Source organism: Toxotes jaculatrix, chromosome 13 (assembly GCF_017976425.1).
Source record: "Toxotes jaculatrix isolate fToxJac2 chromosome 13, fToxJac2.pri, whole genome shotgun sequence".
Lineage (NCBI taxonomy): Eukaryota > Metazoa > Chordata > Actinopteri > Toxotidae > Toxotes > Toxotes jaculatrix.
This window is the reverse complement of record NC_054406.1, coordinates 23,469,796-23,488,872: the sequence shown is the minus strand read 5'-3', so window position 1 is coordinate 23,488,872 and position 19,077 is coordinate 23,469,796. Positions and strand designations below refer to the sequence as shown.

The following is a 19,077-nucleotide window of genomic DNA, read 5'->3' as shown; positions in this document are numbered from 1 at the left end:
CCCATCAAACTGGTGTTCATCAACCTCATTACAGAATCATAACTTAGTTCTTTTCCACTGGTTCCCTCACTCTTTCCTTCATACACAAAGAAGTCCCAAGTGTAACCATTTGATGAGTCAGCCAGAACGAAAAGCTTGAAGCCCCAGCGCACAGGCTTGCTTTTCATGTATTGCTTGAAAGACACACGTGCTTTCGAAGTAAGCATTCTTTCATCAATGGAAATCTCCTGCCCTGAGTGGTAGTTCCGGCGGTAGACTTCTAGAATATCATTGTATAGTGGCTTTATCTTCCCCATACGATCAAAGGCAGTCGTGCCACGTCATGCATCATTTGCTGCATCATCTGCAGCGCTGCTTAGATGAAGAGTGTGACAGATGGTGAGAAACTTTTTTCCAGTAATCACTCTCTGTGGATATGGAAAAGAGTACAAATGACCTCCCTGCCAATAATCTGTCAGAGAGGAACACTTCACAAACCCCATGTAGATGACAGCAGACAAGTATGAAAACAGGTCTTGCAGTGTGATATCAGTCCATGGTGTGGATGGTTTATCACAGTTGGCTCTACCATGTTCATTTGTGTTATTCACAATAGTCTGTAGAATACTACCTCTACCTCTTGCCTTTCTGGTGGATCTACTGAGGGGGATTGGGGTATACTCAGATGAGGAGCTACTGCTTGCCCGAGTTGTCCGTGACCTCTTGGCAGGAACAGTAGAAGAGGCACCTGGCTCGCTCTCTGTCTCTGAATCAGCAGACTCAGCTGAATCAATTTGCCTAAAATGTAAAAAATCAATCAATCAATCAGGAATTCACTCACAGAACTACTGTATCTGTAGTCACTGTTTGTCTCATGTAAATCTCCCCCCACTAAGGCTTACCCCACACAGGTAAACAAAGCAAGAACAAAGGACACAACAACTTTTTCATTTACTAAGTTTGCAAAATGTTTTTCCGGCGAAATTGTATTTATGGTAACTGTATAGAGTATAAGATGTTACACTTATTTGTCAAGAACATCTCCTCCTTGTCCTCCATCTCCACCTGAGTCAACAGATGACACCAAACTTTCTGCATCGGATACGTCCATGTTGGAAAACTCACTTTCCCTTCTTCTACATTCCTCAGTCGCCTCCGCAACAGTGAATTTCTTCTTTTCTGTACATTTTTCCATCTCTCAAATTGCTGTAAACTCCGCAAACTGTTCCACAAAGGGTCATGTGGCTGCAGGTTTTTATACCAACCAAGCAGCAGCACACCAGACTTGACTCAGCGGATCTTGAGATAGTTGACTGTGTGCTCATTACTTTTAATTACTTTATTGATTCCTCCTGGGGAAATTACTCTCTGCATTTTACTTGCAGCCACACGGCCCTTTGAGGAACAGTTTGGACACCTCTGAGCTAGATGCTCTCGTCTGTTTTTAGTGATGTGTCGGTCGCGACCGAAATGGCTCTTAGAGCCAGCTCTTTGAAGTGAACGATGGGAGTTGCCTGGGAGGCGGAGCTGCTTTGGTTTGGTTTTTTTTTTTGTTCACGTGATTGGTCAACTACCTGATGTGAGGCGTGTCCGCACTGAGCAGGAGGAGGAGCGGGGGTTACAGACACAGGAGACCTGAGAGAATGAGAGAGAGAACAGCCCCTAAAGAGCCAACAGGCTGGAACTGTGAGGAAATGAGTTTATTCATTTTATACATAATTTTACATTATTTTGTTAATAAATTAATTTAAGCAACCAAAAAAATCTGCGGAGCCCCTTGGGACCAGAAAGAGCCGGCACTTTTTAGTGAGCCAAGCCATAAGAACAGTCTCACTACTGTTTTTGTGCACGTACACGTAGCTGGCATCCAGTATATTTGTTTACGCATGGTCTTGTAGCCCCTCCTCCTTCCACAACCCCAACATGTGACACGTCCCTGTGACTGGAATTTCATTGGCTACACGACTATTAGATCAGACGCAGCGTAAGATATGATAGGCGAAAACGACAAGCGTAAGAATAGGGGGTGTACTTTAACGTGATAGAGTCGCTCATTGGTTATTTCTGACTGTGGGGGGGGGCATAGATCTTCCTGGATGGTCAAATGAGGTGTCAATCAAAAGCAGAGGGCAGGGACTACAAACCAAGCTCCATGGGATCAATTTTCAAAACAAAACAGAGGCGACAAAACGTAGAAACGAAGGAGCAATAGTGTGCTGTATTTTCCAGTCGGAACAATTCGATTGCAACTTCTGATCATTTATGCACCTAAAGACATGTTTTATACCGCATTTTTCCACTGGACGTGATTCTTTGGACATTTCCCGACAAAACAAGACCAAAGTAATAACCGACAGTTACTAGTTTGATGTTTTTTAGAAGATGGTTTAGTTCTACCTAAAGTCGTTGTTTTATCTTGTAAAGGTTTATATCACTGAAAAGATAAGACTTTCAGCTTTCAAATGATGTGCTGCATGTGCACCACCTTAAATGTAGTAGTTATGTAGGTACAATAAAACACAGACATGTCTGAGAAATAGCATGACGGCCTGCCGGCAGGCCGTCGGAGCGTTAAGGGGTTAAATGAAGTGAAGTGTTGGAGTTTGTATTATCCAAAATTTTGATGCCAATATTTTCACTTTTACTTCAAGTGAATATTGGCTCCATATCGGTTATCGGCCTCCTTAACTACTAATAATTGGTATCGCCATTGACCCTGAAAAAAACATATCTGTCTATCTCTACTGTAGACTCTGTGTGTGTGTTACTTCCTGTTCTCTCAGTCTTGCATGTGACTCTTGATCAGACTTGTGTGTCCTGATTCTTTGTGTGTCTGAGCTCACAGTCTGTTTTACTGGTTTCCTTCTCAGACTGACTGAAGTCCAGAAGATGAGTGTTTGTGTGGAGGAAGAAGAGGACAGAGCAGAGTGTCCAGGATCCAGCTGTTTGTCTATGAAGAGTGACTGGTCCAAAGAGAAAGATCCTCCAAAGTTCAGTAATGAACCTGGACCCTCAGACACAAAGTAAGAGAACTGCTACAAACCTGTGAACCTCCAAACTTTGGGCTATAACAGTGTTTAGTGTGTTGAGGTCCTGCAGTTGTCATCTTCTTTTGAAATGATCTGACTAAAGAACATTTTTACTTTCACTGATTTTCCACATTTTTCTTATTACCAATAAATCCCATGTGCAGAGTCAAACCCACACACAATGTGTATCACAGCCTGATAGATCTGATTCCTCTGAGCCAGGAAATATTAAAACACATCAGTGAACCACACTGTTACACTGAGTGACATGTTCCTTAATCTCCATCAACACATACACCTGCACACAGACATCCTTCAGTATAGTGTTCAGTGCTACATGGTGACGTTGCTGCAGGACGTCAGCTGAGAGTTTCCAGAATGACTTTGTCCTCAGACAATTTATCAGTGATTGATGTGATATGAATAAAAATGTGTTTGTGTTTTCAGAGGTCAGGACCACAGACTGAGAGCAGAGTCTCCAGGATCCAGCTGTCTGTCTGTGAAGAGTGACTGGTCCAAAGAGAAAGATCCTCCAAAATTTAGTAATGAACCTGGACCCTCAGACACAAAGTAAGAGAACTGCTACAAACCTGTGAACCTCCAAACTTTGGGCTATAACAGTGTTTAGAGTGTTGAGGTCCTGCAGTTGTCGTCTCTGCCTGTAACAGCTGCTGTAGTGTGGACAGAAAATCAGTTCTTCCTGGTTCTTCTGGCTCATCAGTGTATTAATACTGACTGCTGAGGCTGCTTGTTTCTTTTGAAATGATCTGACTAAAGAACATTTTTACTTTCACTGATTTTCCACATTTTTCTTATTACCAATAAATCCCATGTGCAGAGTCAAACCCACACAGAATGTGTATCACAGCCTGATAGATCTGATTCCTATACATACATTCACCTACACACACACACACATACACACAGCACCAAATATAGACAAATCCACAGATGAAAATAGTCCAACTTACAGTTCTTTAGAGCTAATGTGAGTCAGGTCATCAACACGTGGAAACTGCACATATTTTATGATTAACTGACACAACAGAGTTGTTTATGGATGCTGGTGTGTTGCCTCCATCCTTCAGTATAGTGTTCCGTGCTACATGGTGACGTTGCTGCAGGACGTCAGCTGAGAGTTCCCAGAATTACTTTGCCCTCAGACGGTTTATCAGTGATTGATGTGATATGAATAAAAATGTGTTTGTGTTTTCAGAGGTCAGGACCACAGACTGAGAGCAGAGTCTCCAGGATCCAGCTGTCTGTCTTTGAAGAGTGACTGGTCCAAAGAGAAAGATCCTCCAAAGTTTAGTAATGAACCTGGACCCTCAGACACAAAGTAAGAGAACTGCTACAAACCTGTGAACCTCCAAACTTTGGGCTATAACAGTGTGTTGAGGTCCTGCAGTTGTCGTCTCTGCCTGTAACAGCTGCTGTAGTGTCGACAGAAAATCAGTTCTTCCTGGTTCTTCTGGCTCATCAGTGTATTAATACTGACTGCTGAGGCTGCTTGTTTCTTTTGAAATGATCTGACTAAAGAACATTTTTACTTTCACTGATTTTCCACATTTTTCTTATTACCAATAAATCCCATGTGCAGAGTCAAACCCACACAGAATGTGTATCACAGCCTGATAGATCTGATTCCTCTGAGTCAGGAAATATTAAAACACATCAGTGAACCACACTGTTACACTGGGTGACATGTTCTTTCATCTCCATCCACACACACACACACACACACGCACACACACACACACACAGAGCACCAAATGTAGATAAATCCATAGATCAAAATAGTCCCCATTACAGTTCTTTAGAGCTAATGTGAGTCAGGTCATCAACACGTGGAAACTGCACATATTTTATGATTAACTGACACAACAGTGTTGTTTATGGATGCTGGTGTGTTGCCTCCATCCTTCAGTATAGTGTTCAGTGCTACATGGTAACGTTGCTGCAGGACGTCAGCTGAGAGTTCCCAGAATGACTTTGTCCTCAGACAATTTATCAGTGATTGATGTGATATGAATAAAAATATGTTTGTGTTTTCAGAGGTCAGGACCACAGACTGAGAGCAGAGTCTTCAGGATCCAGCTGTCTGTCTGTGAAGAGTGACTGGTCCAAAGAGTTTAATCCTCCAGACTTCAGAAATGAACCTGGACCCTCAGACACAAAGTAAGAGACTGTTTCTAGTATAAACTGACCTGAGGATGATTCAGTTCTCAGACATATTTGAAGGAAACAGGGAGACACCAGGGGCCAGATCCATAAAACTCTGTGTCCACACAAAGACAGAAATATGAACACACACTCTTTTCAGCAGATTTATAAAGCAGAGCTTTCTCATGTTACTGTTTTATCAGTCTCATTGTGAGAGTTGGTGTATGAACACGAGCCTGATTTCCACTTCCAGAGTCTGTAGACCTGTCAATGAAAAGAAGGACAAAAAAAAAATTCTGTGTCTCCATGTCGGAGGTTCCACTTTAATGATTTACACGTCTGAGCCTTTAACAGCTTCTAGACATTGTGAACCAAATCTGGATATTTTTTCACAACAATCAACAGAACATTTAGTCTCAGTACAGGTCGTGCTGCTAAAATCATTTGTTGTCAGGTTTCTGGGATTTAATGACTGTTGGAAAGGAGCAGAATGTCCTCACACTGGATTGTAGCTCCCAAAAAAGTTTGATCAGACTAAAAAAGGAAACACTTGAGTTAAATGGCCAACATGACAACGAGCTAATAGGACTCAATACATCATCAAGATAAAATACATTATCAGAGCCTGAAAGAATCCCAACAATCTCACAGTAATCCACCCAAAACATCCAAGAGTATCTCAGTAAGTTCAAATATTTGTTGGAAAATGTATAAGATATAAAATCTGAGAGAACGATCCAGAACAAGAGCTGGACTGCAGACAGTCAGAGCAGCACTGTACAAAGTAAGACTGTACATCTGTCTGCTCATGTCATCATCTCTGAAAACAGGATCTGTGGTTTGTTACAGAGTCATTTGTTCTATCATACAGCTTTGGTATTTAAGATAATTAGAAATACCACAAAATGAAAAAGCTTTTCTTTGCTTGTCTTTAGTTTTTATGCAGCTGATGAAAGAAATGAGCAGATTCTCAGATTCTCTTTCTTCAGTCTGACATTATTTCTTCTGTGTCAGCAGATTTTCAGCAGATAGTGGTCTGCAGGAGGTTTTAGATGAACATAAGATCAGTCTGAGGAGGAGATGTGAACGTGTGACTGAAGGAAGTGATGGAACAGGAAGTGAAACCCTCCTCAACAGGATCTACACTGAGCTCTACATCACAGAGGGACAGAGTGAAGAGGTTAATACCCAACATGAGGTGAGGCAGCTGGAGACAGCTTCCAAGATGGAGACCCTCCATGACACTCCAATCAAGTGCCATGACATCTTTAAAGCCTTACCTGACCAACAGAGACACATCAGAGTCGTTTTGACGAACGGCGTCGCTGGCATTGGAAAAACCTTCTCAGTGCAGAAGTTCACTCTGGACTGGGCAGAGGGCTCTGAAAACCAAGACGTCAGTCTGCTGGTTCTGCTTTCGTTCAGGGAGCTGAACCTGATCAAAGATGAGCAGTACAGTCTTCTCATGCTGCTCCACGTTTTCCATCCAACATTAAAGAAGGTCACAGCAGAGAAGCTCGCTGTCTGTAAAGTGTTGTTCATCTTTGACGGCCTGGATGAAAGCAGACTTTCACTGGATTTCAGCAACAGGGAGGTCATGTCTGATGTCTCACAGAAGTCATCTGTCAATGTTCTGCTGACAAACCTCATCCAGGGGAATCTGCTTCCCTCTGCTCTGGTCTGGATAACTTCCCGACCTGCGGCAGCCAGTCAGATCCCTCCTGCATGTGTTGGCAGGGTAACAGAAGTACGAGGCTTCACTGACGCCCAGAAGGAGGAGTACTTCAGGAGGAGATCCAGTGATGAAGAACTGTCCAGAAGAATCATCTCACACATCAAGACATCCAGGAGCCTCCACATCATGTGTCAGATCCCAGTCTTCTGCTGGATCTCTGCTACAGTTCTGGAGCACATGTTGACCACAGAGCAGAGAGGAGAGCTGCCCAAGACCCTGACTGACCTGTACTCACACTTCCTGCTGGTTCAGACAAAGAGGAAAAAGCACAAGTATGATGAGGGACATGAGACAAGTCCACAGGAGCTAATGAAGGCTGACAGTGAAGTTCTTCTGAAGCTGGGGAGGCTGGCGTTTGAACATCTGGAGAAAGGAAACATCATGTTCTACCAAGAAGACCTGGAGCAGTGTGGTCTTGATGTCACAGAGGCCTTGGTTTACTCAGGAGTTTGTACAGAGATCTTTAAAAGAGAGAGTGTGATCTTCCAGAAAACAGTCTACTGCTTTGTTCATCTGAGCATTCAGGAGTTTCTGGCTGCAGTCTACATGTTCCACTGTGTCACCAACAGGAAGACAGAGGTATTGAAGGACTTCCTGGGAGAACAATGTGTTGATTCAAGCCTGCATTTCTTCCTGATGAAAACAGTGAACAAATCCCTAAGCAGTAGAAATGGCCACCTGGACCTGTTTGTTCGATTTCTTCATGGCCTGTCTCTGGAGTCCAACCAGAGACTCTTAGGAGGCCTTCTGGGTCAAACAGATACCAGACCAGAGACCATCCAGAAAGTCATCAACAACCTGAAGGAGATGAACAGAGGTGATATCTCTCCTGACAGAAGCATCAACATCTTCCACTGTCTGATGGAGATGAACGACTGCTCAGTACATCAGGAGATCCAAGAGTTCCTGAAGTCAGAGAACAGATCAGAGAAGGAACTCTCTGTGATCCACTGTTCAGCTCTGGCCTACGTTCTGCAGATGTCAGAGGAGGTTCTGGATGAGTTGGACCTGAAGAATTACAACACATCAGAGGAGGGACGACGGAGACTGATCCCAGCTGTGAGGAACTGCAGAAAGGCTCAGTGAGTCCAGACATGATCAATGACATGATCAATCATTCTGTAGACTAGTGGTTAAATTCTTCAGATACACAGACGATAAAGTTCTTAGTGCTCTAAACACATTGTTCCACTGGTTGATTTAAATCAATGTGTCAGTTTTATTTTTCACAGATGTTCTTGAGCTGATTCAGATGCTGTAAGAGCAAAGCTGTTATTGATTATTGATTATTGATTGATTTAATGTGGATTTTTGTGACAGATTTATGAAAGGATGAATATATTCATGTGTAAATTCTTTGAATAATTCATCCTTTCATTGTCCATTTAAATGTCAGTTCATCAAATCCTTAGTAATTCAGTCTGTTTATTTCTGGATGAATTCATTCATTCATCTGTGAAACCTTGAATGAATTCCTGTCTTTATTGTTTTATTGTTTTGAAAATGGAATATTTAATAACCATTTCCATGACATGGAAATATTTCTCCTAGGGGTGTGCGATATGACTTTATTAGATCATGAAGGATTAGAAAGTGTTGACGATCTGCCAGAGGACAGAGATCGTATTATCGTCTATAGGGCACATTCTATTAATTGCAGCTCTATTCTTGCGCACAGACGCATGAGAAGTTTTTTTTCTTCTTTGGGCAACTAACAGCCCGCTTCACGTGAACATGACCAACCAATCATGGCGAAGTACTAGCAGTGCTGATTTTTTTTTTTTACTAGCCTCGCTGTTTTAGTCAAAGTGTAGCGGGTAGCCATGGCCGGTAACGAAAGTGAAAGCTTGGAGTTGGTCCCCAAAAAGAACTCCACTTCAGTCGTATGGACAGTGTTGGGGAGTAACGGAGTTCATGTAACGCCGGATGGCAACACAACGAACCTCTTTAACAACCTGAAGAGGCAGCGTCCGAAACAATTTGCTGAGAGCCAAGCAGCGCGGCCAACCACACATCAGCCAGTGGTAACTGCTAAAGACATTACACAGAAATAACCAACCAAGTAGCAAACGGTGGAAAGAGGTGAATTTTTTTTGTCTTTAGGGCCAAGTTTTTACATAGAGAATAGTTTGGTTCTACATTAACTTAACTGTAAAAATGAACTGATAAAATCATTATCGTGATTTTACCATTAAAAAATCGTGATGTGATATTTTTGCCATATCGCCCACCCCTAATTTCTCCTAAAGACAGATCACATCTCTCTGATTACATCATGTTGAAAAGAATTCAACCTTATTGGTTTGTTAATTGTGTTTGTGCTCGATCAGTTTTGTGTTGACGACAAATCATCATTCAGTCATCTGCCACGCTCGTCTAAATATTTCATCCTTTCATATTTAAATATGTGCAGCTCTGATATTGTCAGTCCATTAGTTTCATTTGTACCTTTTGGTAAAAGTCAGCCCATGTTGCAGCTAATGGACGTGAAGCTAACAGCAGCAGGTAGCTCACAGAGAGAGATCATCTTTAGCAGCTGTCACTGTTCACTGAGCTCAACTGGAGAAAAATATCCTGGAGTCAGAGAAAAATCCTGGACAGTAAAAATGTTTTTCTAATGGAGACGGCCTCATGATAACTTTGATCTCACTGACACACTGTGGACATTATGGAAGACTTACTGTGAGCACATGTTCTCTCTCTTCTTCTGCAACATTAAAGTCAAACAATGAAAACTGTGCAGGTCTGAGAGATAGTGATGAGAATCAATATTTCATGTCAAACACACGCAGATAAGATTTGCTAAACCAGTGATGTGAAGAGCAAATATTTATCAAAACAGGTCCAAGTCTTTTCTCATCAAATGTTTCAAGTAAATAGAAAGTTTCCTCTTTCATAATAACATGTTTTATCATTAATGTGTCATTACAGACTTTCTGAGTGTGGACTCTCAGAGACTCACTGTGAAGTCGTGGCCTCAGCTCTGATGTCCAACCCCTCCCACCTCACAGAGCTGGACCTGAGTGGAAACAACCTGCGGGATTCAGGAGCGAAGCCGCTGTCTGCTGGACTGGAGAGTCCAAACTGTAGACTGGAGACTCTGAGGTCAGTCCACTGACTGGAGCTGTTTTAGTTTCCTGTAGATTCTTCATTGTTATCATTGACTGTAGTTTTAAATGGTCAGTGTCTTGAGAAGTTCTCAGTCATTCCAAATGGTTTTCCTTATGGCTCCAAATTAAAGTCAAAGGCTTGAGCAAGGTTTATTTAAAGGGCGACAGGAGCAGAGTCATGATGGGGACATGTTGGACAGGACAGTTTTTCAGCTTCCAGAGGTTGATGTTGTGGTCCATCAGTCAGTGAAGGTGAGGCTGTAGAGTGTGTTAGGGACATGAATTCTTCTGGAGCTTCTGGAGAGGAGAAAGGACTCTCTTTTGTAATGACTACAAAAAGAAGGCAGCTGAGACCAGTCACAGTGTTCAACAATCAGTAACAATCACCTGACTGTTGAATCTCTGAGAAATAAAACATGGAGTGAATGAAGAGATCTTTGGATGACAGAGTTTAAGTTTTCAAAGCTCTGTTATGAATGAAAACCACTTTGTGCTCAGTCTCTGTTGAGTTGAATGAATGTTTTCGTTGTGGATCCAGGAAATAGACTCTACACATGAGAGACATGATAGAATGTGTTGAACTGCTCCTTCCTCCACCAGCCTATGATACCAAACTGCAGTGAGGACAAGCTCAGTGGGAGTCTGTTCTCTGAGCAACTAATTCCAGTAAGAGCAGTTTCCAATGAGCAGATCTCACACACTGACAAACTACAGTCTCCATGACTGGAGGGTCAAAGGTCAGAACCACCCTCAGGACTTATTACAGAAGACAGTGCAACAGTGATTCATCAGTGTACAGATACATGTCAGTAAATGTTTACCACACTCCATGAAGATCAAAGTGCAGCAAAAGCTCAGATCTTCTGCTACAGCTGCTCATTTCTACCTGTCAACAGGTGCAGAGCTCTTCAACAAACAGGTTTTACACCTGGTTTAAGTCATAGAGGTGATGATGATGAACGACACCATCAAATCTGATGTTTGTAAAAAGGCTGGAAGCTGTTTCCAAACAGAGCTGTGAAGCTGAGAGTTGAAGGATGACACCAACTCCTTTAATCTGCATCTGACATCTGACTGTTGTTTTCAGATCCAGCTGTGAACATGTGGACTTCTCATTTTAACTGCACAAACCTACTGAGCTACTAAATATATTGCTCCTCTAATGACAGACCTGACTGATATGAATCTGTGTTGACATGAACAGGTGTGTGAATGTTGTGGTGACATGTGGATGATGTGTGTAGAAGGCTGACATGATGATGATCCAGAGCAACAGAAGGACACAGTCACTCTGCTCATGTTAGAGAGAAGCTCGTTGATTAGGACATATCTGATTGGATTATCAATGATTTTCATCTTCATCTGTTATCCTTTATTCAGGGTTAAGGGCTGCAGTTTGTCAAAGATCAGCTGTGCTTCTCTGGCCTCAGCTCTGAAGTCCAACCCCTCCCATCTGAGACACCTGGACCTGAGTGAAAACTGGGACCTGCAGGATTCAGGAGTGAAGGATCTGTGTGGTTTTCTGCCGAGTCCAGACTGTGGACTGGAGACTCTGAGGTCAGACTGAGAGACAGAAAGAAATGTTTCTTCACTCTTTGCTTTATCATCTGTGATGTTTATAGTGACTGAAGTTAATGAGAGCTGTGTTTGACTTTTAGTATCTGACTGTTTTTAAGCTGCATCCTGTTGGTTCAGGTGTTTGGAGTTTCCATTTTCCAAACTTGTACATTCTCAACCTTCTTCAGCTCTGAACAGATGATGAAACACTCAAAGCTTTCAAGCAGGAACTTTGTCTCCTAAACTCACATCTTTTATCCTTTATTCAGGTTGAGTCACTGCAGTTTGTCAGAGATCAGCTGTGCTTCTCTGGCCTCAGCTCTGAAGTCCAACCCCTCCCATCTGAGACACCTGGACCTGAGTGACAACAACCTGCAGGATTCAGGAGTGAAGCATCTGTGTGGTTTTCTGCAGAGTCCAGACTGTGGACTGGAGACTCTGAGGTCAGACTCCATTGTTTCCTTGTGATTTGATGCTGATCCACACTGAGCATCTTGTTCAGCTTCATATTTCAAACTCATTGAATGAAGATTCAAAATCCAACACTTGCTAATTGACTCTTTACTTTGGAACAATTTCATTTTCACCTTCAGTTGATTTTTATATTTCTTCACATACAAAGCAAATATTCCACATTAAGACAGAAAGAAATGTTTCTTCACTCTTTGCTTTATGATCTGTGATGTTTATAGTGACTGAAGTTAATGAGAGCTGTGTTTGACTTTTAGTATCTGACTGTTTTTAAGTTACATCCTGTTGGTTCAGGTGTTTGGAGTTTCCATTTTCCAAACTTGTACATTCTCAACCTTCTTCAGCTCTGAACAGATGATGAAACACTCAACGCTTTCAAGCAGGAACTTTGTCTCCTAAACTCACATCTTTTATTCTTTATTCAGGTTGAGTTACTGCAGTTTGTCAGAAATCAGCTGTGCTTCTCTGGCCTCAGCTCTGAAGTCCAACCCCTCCCATCTGAGACACCTGGACCTGAGTGAAAACTGGGACCTGCAGGATTCAGGACTGAATCATCTGTGTGGTTTTCTGCAGAGTCCAGACTGTGGACTGGAGACTCTGAGGTCAGACTCCATTGTTTACTTGTGTGCTGAGATGAATATGATGTGAAAGTTGTGCTGACAGTAAAGTGCAGACATCACACTGATATTATACTGATCCACACTGAGGATCTTCATGGTAAAGTCTGTTTTCTTCTTCTGTGGTTTAGTCCACTGACTGTGACAGAGCAATGTTGAGCTACAGATTTCAAAGCTTCATTTAACAAGAAAAAAGCTTCACTCTTTAAATCACATCCAAGTTTTTTCCACACTCACATCAACAAATATATATTCAGTATTTTCTTCTTCCAACACGACTAGAAAGTGATGAGACTAAAGTCAAAGTGACTCAGATATTCAGAGCAAACTCAGCATGTTTGTTAAATGTCGTCACCGTTACATGAAGTGAAAATCTTTTCCATTTTGTCTCAATCATTTGTTGCCTTTCCTCCAAACTTCAGCCTGACATGTTTGTTCTCTGTCAAAACTTTAGGATCTTTAGTAGAATCTGAAACAAATGTCAACAACATGAGTTTGTATAGATGGAGCCACTGGTGGAGCTGGAAGAGTTTAAGAGCTGAAGTCACTATGTCTTTATTGAAGCAGCAGCATGTTGTCATTAATATTAATGAGAGCTGTGTTTGACTTTTAGTATCTGACTGTTTTTAAGCTGCATCTTGTTGGTTCAGGTGTTTGGAGTTTCCATTTTCCAAACTTGTACATTCTCAACCTTCTTCAGCTCTGAACAGATGATGAAACACTCAACGCTTTCAAGCAGGAACTTTGTCTCCTAAACTCACATCTTTTATTCTTTATTCAGGTTGAGTTACTGCAGGTTGTCAGAGATCAGCTGTGCTTCTCTGGCCTCAGCTCTGAAGTCCAACCCCTCCCATCTGAGACACCTGGACCTGAGTGAAAACTGGGACCTGCAGGATTCAGGACTGAAGCATCTGTGTGGTTTTCTGCAGAGTCCAGACTGTGGACTGGAGACTCTGAGGTCAGACTCCATTGTTTACTTGTGTGCTGAGATGAATATGATGTGAAAGTTGTGCTTTATTCAGTATTTATTAGGTCAAATCTCCTTCAGAATTTCTAACATTCAAAGTGTGAAATGGTTGAAAGGAAGTTGTGAAAGTGCTGACTCTGATTTTCAAAGTGATTTTTAAAGCTTTGAAAATGATTTGGATTCTGACTCTTACAGTCCACATTGACAGTGTCAGCAGTTTGACTGAGTTGAGCTTCTGTTATTCACGAAGTCTCTTTGAGATCAGGATGTTTGACAAGAACTGATCTGTACAACACGTGTGAGCAGGTCTGAAGGCACAAGTGTTCATAGCTGCTCCCAATGGCCTCACTCACAGGCACAGTGAAAAGCCTGCTGTCACAGAGAAGACACGTGACCATGGTTTAAATACGGAGAGGACATTTTCACACAGTGTCTCCTGAAGACATTCATAGAGCTACACTCAGCTGCTGAGCTGAACAGGGACACAAATATTTGTGGAAGCAATGAAAACAGAGCAGAGAGAGAAGTTCAAACCCTGGCTCCTTTCTCAGCTCCACACAGCCGACCAATCACTGAGCCCACTGGGTGTCAACGTCCCACTGTGTCTTTGTCACAGGGACACAAACTGTGGGACACAGACCCCCCCTAAGCTGACAGCCACCAGGAATCCCAGAATGCAATGCTGGAACAGCAGATTCAAATGTGTGAGCAGAGAGTGTTGGATGAAGCTGAACTTGCTTTGGACCGAAGACACATGACTGGAATGTGATGAAATGTCTCATTCAACTCACTGCACATGTGCTGAATGTCTGCAGCTTCTCAAACTCTCAACACAAACTTCAGTCACACTCAAAACATCAAAGGCTCAAACTATTATTTCACACAATATGAAAAAAATATGAACACTTTGAAAACTTTCTTCCAAACTGTTAAACCTGAGTGTGAATGTGGGACTTTTTGAAGGAGATTTGAGCTCAGAGATTTGATGCTGATCCACACTGAGCATCTTGTTCAGCTTCATATTTCAAACTCATTGAATGAAGATTCAAAATCCAACACTTGCTAATTGACTCTTTACTTTGGAACAATTTCATCTTCACCTTCATTTGACTTTTATATTTCTTCACATCCAAAGCAAATATTCCACATTAAGACAGAAAGAAATGTTTCTTCACTCTTTGCTTTATCATCTGTGATGTTTATAGTGACTGAAGTTAATGAGAGCTGTGTTTGACTTTTAGTATCTGACTGTTTTTAAGCTGCATCCTGTTGGTTCAGGTGTTTGGAGTTTCCATTTTCCAAACTTGTACATTCTCAACCTTCTTCAGCTCTGAACAGATGATGAAACACTCAACGCTTTCAAGCAGGAACTTTGTCTCCTAAACTCACATCTTTTATTCTTTATTCAGGTTGATCAACTGCAGTTTGTCAGAGATCAGCTGTGCTTCTCTGGCCTCAGCTCTGAAGTCCAACCCCTCCCATCTGAGACACCTGGACCTGAGTGGAAACAACCTGCAGGATTCAGGAGTGAAGGATCTGTGTGGTTTTCTGCAGAGTCCAGACTGTGGACTGGAGACTCTGAGGTCAGACTCCATTGTTTACTTGTGTGCTGAGATGAATATGACGTGAAAGTTGTGCTGACAGTAAAGTGCAGACATCACACTGATATTATACTGATCCACACTGAGGATCTTCATGGTAAAGTCTGTTTTCTTCTTCTGTGGTTTAGTCCACTGACTGTGGCAGAGCAATGTTGAGCTACAGATTTCAAAGCTTCATTTAACAAGAAAAAAGCTTCACTCTTTAAATCACATCCAAGTTTTTTCCACACTCACATCAACAAATATATATTCAGTATTTTCTTCTTCCAACACGACTAGAAAGTGATGAGACTAAAGTCAAAGTGACTCAGATACAGCTCTGGAAAAAACTGAGAGACCACTGCAAATTCTTCTGAAATCAATATCTCTACAGGTATGACAGCCATTCCATTCCTGTGTATGTTGAATTCCAACACAAGCACACCTCAGTCTACTTAATGAGGTACTGATTAGGTGATCACCTGAACCAAATCCTATTTAATGAGGAAAAGTATAAAAACCACTGCTGTGGTCATCACTATGCTCTTGCAATAGGACTGGATGGATGGCACAAACAGTGCTGGTAGTACCTCAAAAGTAATAGCAATCAAAAAAATAACTATTGACCATGCCAAAACAGTTGAAAAGAAAAGTTTTGTTTGAGGAAAAGAGAGAAAAAAGAGGAAAATTCTGGCTTTACTGGCAGAGGGATACAGTGAGCGTCAGGTTGCTTCCATCCTTTAAATTTCTAAGTTGACTGTTCATAAGGACAAGGTCAAGCAGCAGACACTGGGGACAACAAAGCTACAGGCTGGCAGAGGGCGAAACGACTCTCCACTGACCAGGATGACCGTCAACTCATTCGAATTTCACTCAGCAACCGTAGGATGACATCAAGTAACCTACAAAAAGAATGGCAAATGGCAGCTGGGGTGAAGTGCACGGTGAGAACGGCTCGAAACAAGCTTCTAGGGGCAGGGCTCAAGTCGTGTAAAGCTAGAAATAAGCCCTTCATCAATGAGAAGCAAAGAAGAGCCAGGCTGAGGTTTGCAAAAGACCATAAGGATTGACCATAGAGGACTGGAGTAAGGTCATCCTCGCTGATGAGTCCAATTTTCAGCTTTGCCCAATACCTGGTCATCTAATGGTTAGACGGAGACCTGGAGAGGCCTACAAGCCACAGTGTCTCGCACCCACTGTGAAATTTGGTGGAGGATGGGTGATGTGCTTCAGCAAGGCTGTAATCGGGCAGATTTGTCTTTACGAAGGACGCATGAATCAAGTTACGTACAAGGTTATCTTGGAAGAAAACTGGCTTCCTTCTGCTCTGACAATGTTCTCCAGCTTTGAGGATTGTTTTTTCCAGGTGGACAATGCTCCATGCCACACAGCTTGGTCAATCAAGGTGTGGATGAAGGACCACCAAATCAAGAGCCTGTCATGGCCAGCCCAATCTCCAGACCTGAACCCAATTGAAAACCTCTGGAATGTGATCAAGAGGAGGATGGATGGTCACAAGCCATCACATATACCTGAGCTGCTTGAATTTTTGCATCAGGAGTGGCATAAAGTCACACAACAGCAACGTGAAAGACTGGTGGAGAGCATGGCAAGATGCTTGAAAGATGTGATGGAAAATATTGATTTCTGAACTCTTCCTAACTTAAAACATTAGTATTGTGTTGTTTAAAAATGAATATGAACTTGTTTTCTTTGTATTATGTGAGGTTTGAGAACACTGCATCTTTTTTGTTATTTTGACCATTTGTCATTTTCTGCAAATAAATGCTCTAAATGATAATATTTTTATTTGGAATTTGGGAGAAATGTTGTCAGTAGTTTATAGAATAAAACAAAAATGTTCTTTTTACTCAAACACATACCTATAAATAGTAACAACGGAGGAACTGATCATTTTGCAGTGGTCTCTTCATTTTTTCCAGAGCTGTATTCAGAACAAACTCAGCATGTTTGTTAAATGTCGTCACCGTTACATGAAGTGAAAATCTTTTCCATTTTGTCTCAATCATTTGTTGACTTTCCTCCAAACTTCAGCCTGACATGTTTGTTCTCTGTCAAAACTTTAGGATCTTTAGTAGAATCTGAAACAAATGTCAACAACATGAGTTTGTATAGATGGAGCCACTGGTGGAGCTGGAAGAGTTTAAGAGCTGAAGTCACTATGTCTTTATTGAAGCAGCAGCATGTTGTCATTAATATTAATGAGAGCTGTGTTTGACTTTTAGTATCTGACTGTTTTTAAGCTGCATCCTGTTGGTTCAGGTGTTTGGAGTTTCCATTTTCCAAACTTGTACATTCTCAACCTTCTTCAGCTCTGAACAGATGATGAAACACTCAACGCTTTCAAGCAGGAACTTTGTCTCCTAAACTCACATCTTTTGTTCTTTACTCAGATTGAGTCACTGCAGTTTGTCAGAGATCAGCTGTGCTTCTCTGGCCTCAGCTCTGAAGTCCAACCCCTCCCATCTGAGACACCTGGACCTGAGTGACAACAAGCTGCAGGATTCAGGAGTGAAGGATCTGTCTGATCTTGTGGAGAGTCCAGACTGTGGACTGCAGACTCTGAGGTCAGTAGAGGGTTGGAGTCAGTCCATGCTGCTTTCAGCTGTATTGTACTAAACACAGTTCGTATCAAAGCAAAGATCCAGTGTCTCCTGTAAACCTCCAACCTTCTCAGTGGCTGCTTTGCTCATTGAAGCTGTGAGAGGAGAACGGGGACAGGCCTCAGGATGGGACAGAAAGACAGAGACGCAGAGGACAGTCAGCCAATCACAGCAGCCACAAGCTAATTGTGATCTGTTGTTGCTGTTGTTGTGTTCATGTCAACAGGAAATAAAGCTGGATCACAGCTGACAGCCTCACAAGATGTGTAGGGACAGTTGTCCTCATTGGTCCAACTGTTCTACCATCACATCTAATCTGAGACTGTTTGTTGTCTCATTTCAACACTAAAGAATTGATGAGTTTGATCTTTGTCACAGCTCTGAGATCAGTCTGACTGCAGCCTGCAAATCACTGGCTCTGATTTCAGAGAAGCATCATGACATTTTGTCAGCATGTGGTCTGATACAGAGCAGAACCTCTGCTGAAGTCCAGTGATCACATCTGTATATCTGTCCATCTGTCAGATACTTTCAGTGACAGCCTCCATGTTTATTTGTCAGCTGATATTTCAGAAGCAGATCAGATGTTCATCAACACACAGAGACTCTTTCTTTAAATGGAACATGAGTTGACATGTAACAGCAGTGAATCCATCACTAAACTGTTAGTGCAGTAATGAAGCTTCATGACTCAGCAGTTTATTTCCACTGTGGACTTGAGTGAAACATTCAGAGTAAACAGACTTGATACTAAAAGTCTCTGCAGGTGTGTGAGCTTCCAGCTCAGTGTCTTCACTCCAATACGTTAACATGAGAGCTGAGAGGAAGCTGCTACACTACACAGCTGCTCCACTTCTGCTCTGAACAGGACTGAAGTCCCTGCTGCTCTTTATACTGGATGTGCTGCATCAGTGACTGACAGCTGATGAAGTGAGTCTCTGTAAACACTGATTTATCACCTCTGTTCTCTGTCTTCTTCTCTCAACAGCTGGAGGTAGTGATATTTCTTAAGGAGAGAGTGAAGAGGACGGTGTGTGTGTTGAGAGAGGACGAGCTGTGTCCTGATGATCCAGAGAGGTTGAAGCAGCAGCAGCTCTGATTGGTCCATGTTACTGGGAGGTAGAGTGGAGAGGAGAGCTTCATCCAGCAGTGACTGACAGAGGAACCAGAAGAAGTGGAGAAGACTCTCAGTGCTGCAGTCTGAACTGCTCTGAGAACAGCTCCACTGTCAAGTCCACCATCATC

At 42.2% G+C, this 19,077-nt stretch overlaps 1 protein-coding gene across 1 annotated transcript; it reads left to right on the top strand.

Annotated features, from left to right (window-relative positions):
- Positions 1-2,922: 2,922 nt before the first annotated feature.
- LOC121191498 (NACHT, LRR and PYD domains-containing protein 14-like) lies at positions 2,923-17,764 on the top strand (the record flags this gene model as incomplete). Its single annotated transcript, XM_041052666.1, has 11 exons — positions 2,923-3,002; positions 3,456-3,578; positions 4,225-4,347; positions 5,064-5,115; positions 6,214-7,988; positions 9,838-10,011; positions 11,843-12,016; positions 12,470-12,646; positions 13,443-13,619; positions 15,038-15,211; positions 17,623-17,764. Coding segments are annotated over 11 exons (3,171 nt in total), but the record flags the coding sequence as incomplete, so codon positions are not given.
- Positions 17,765-19,077: the final 1,313 nt, after the last annotated feature.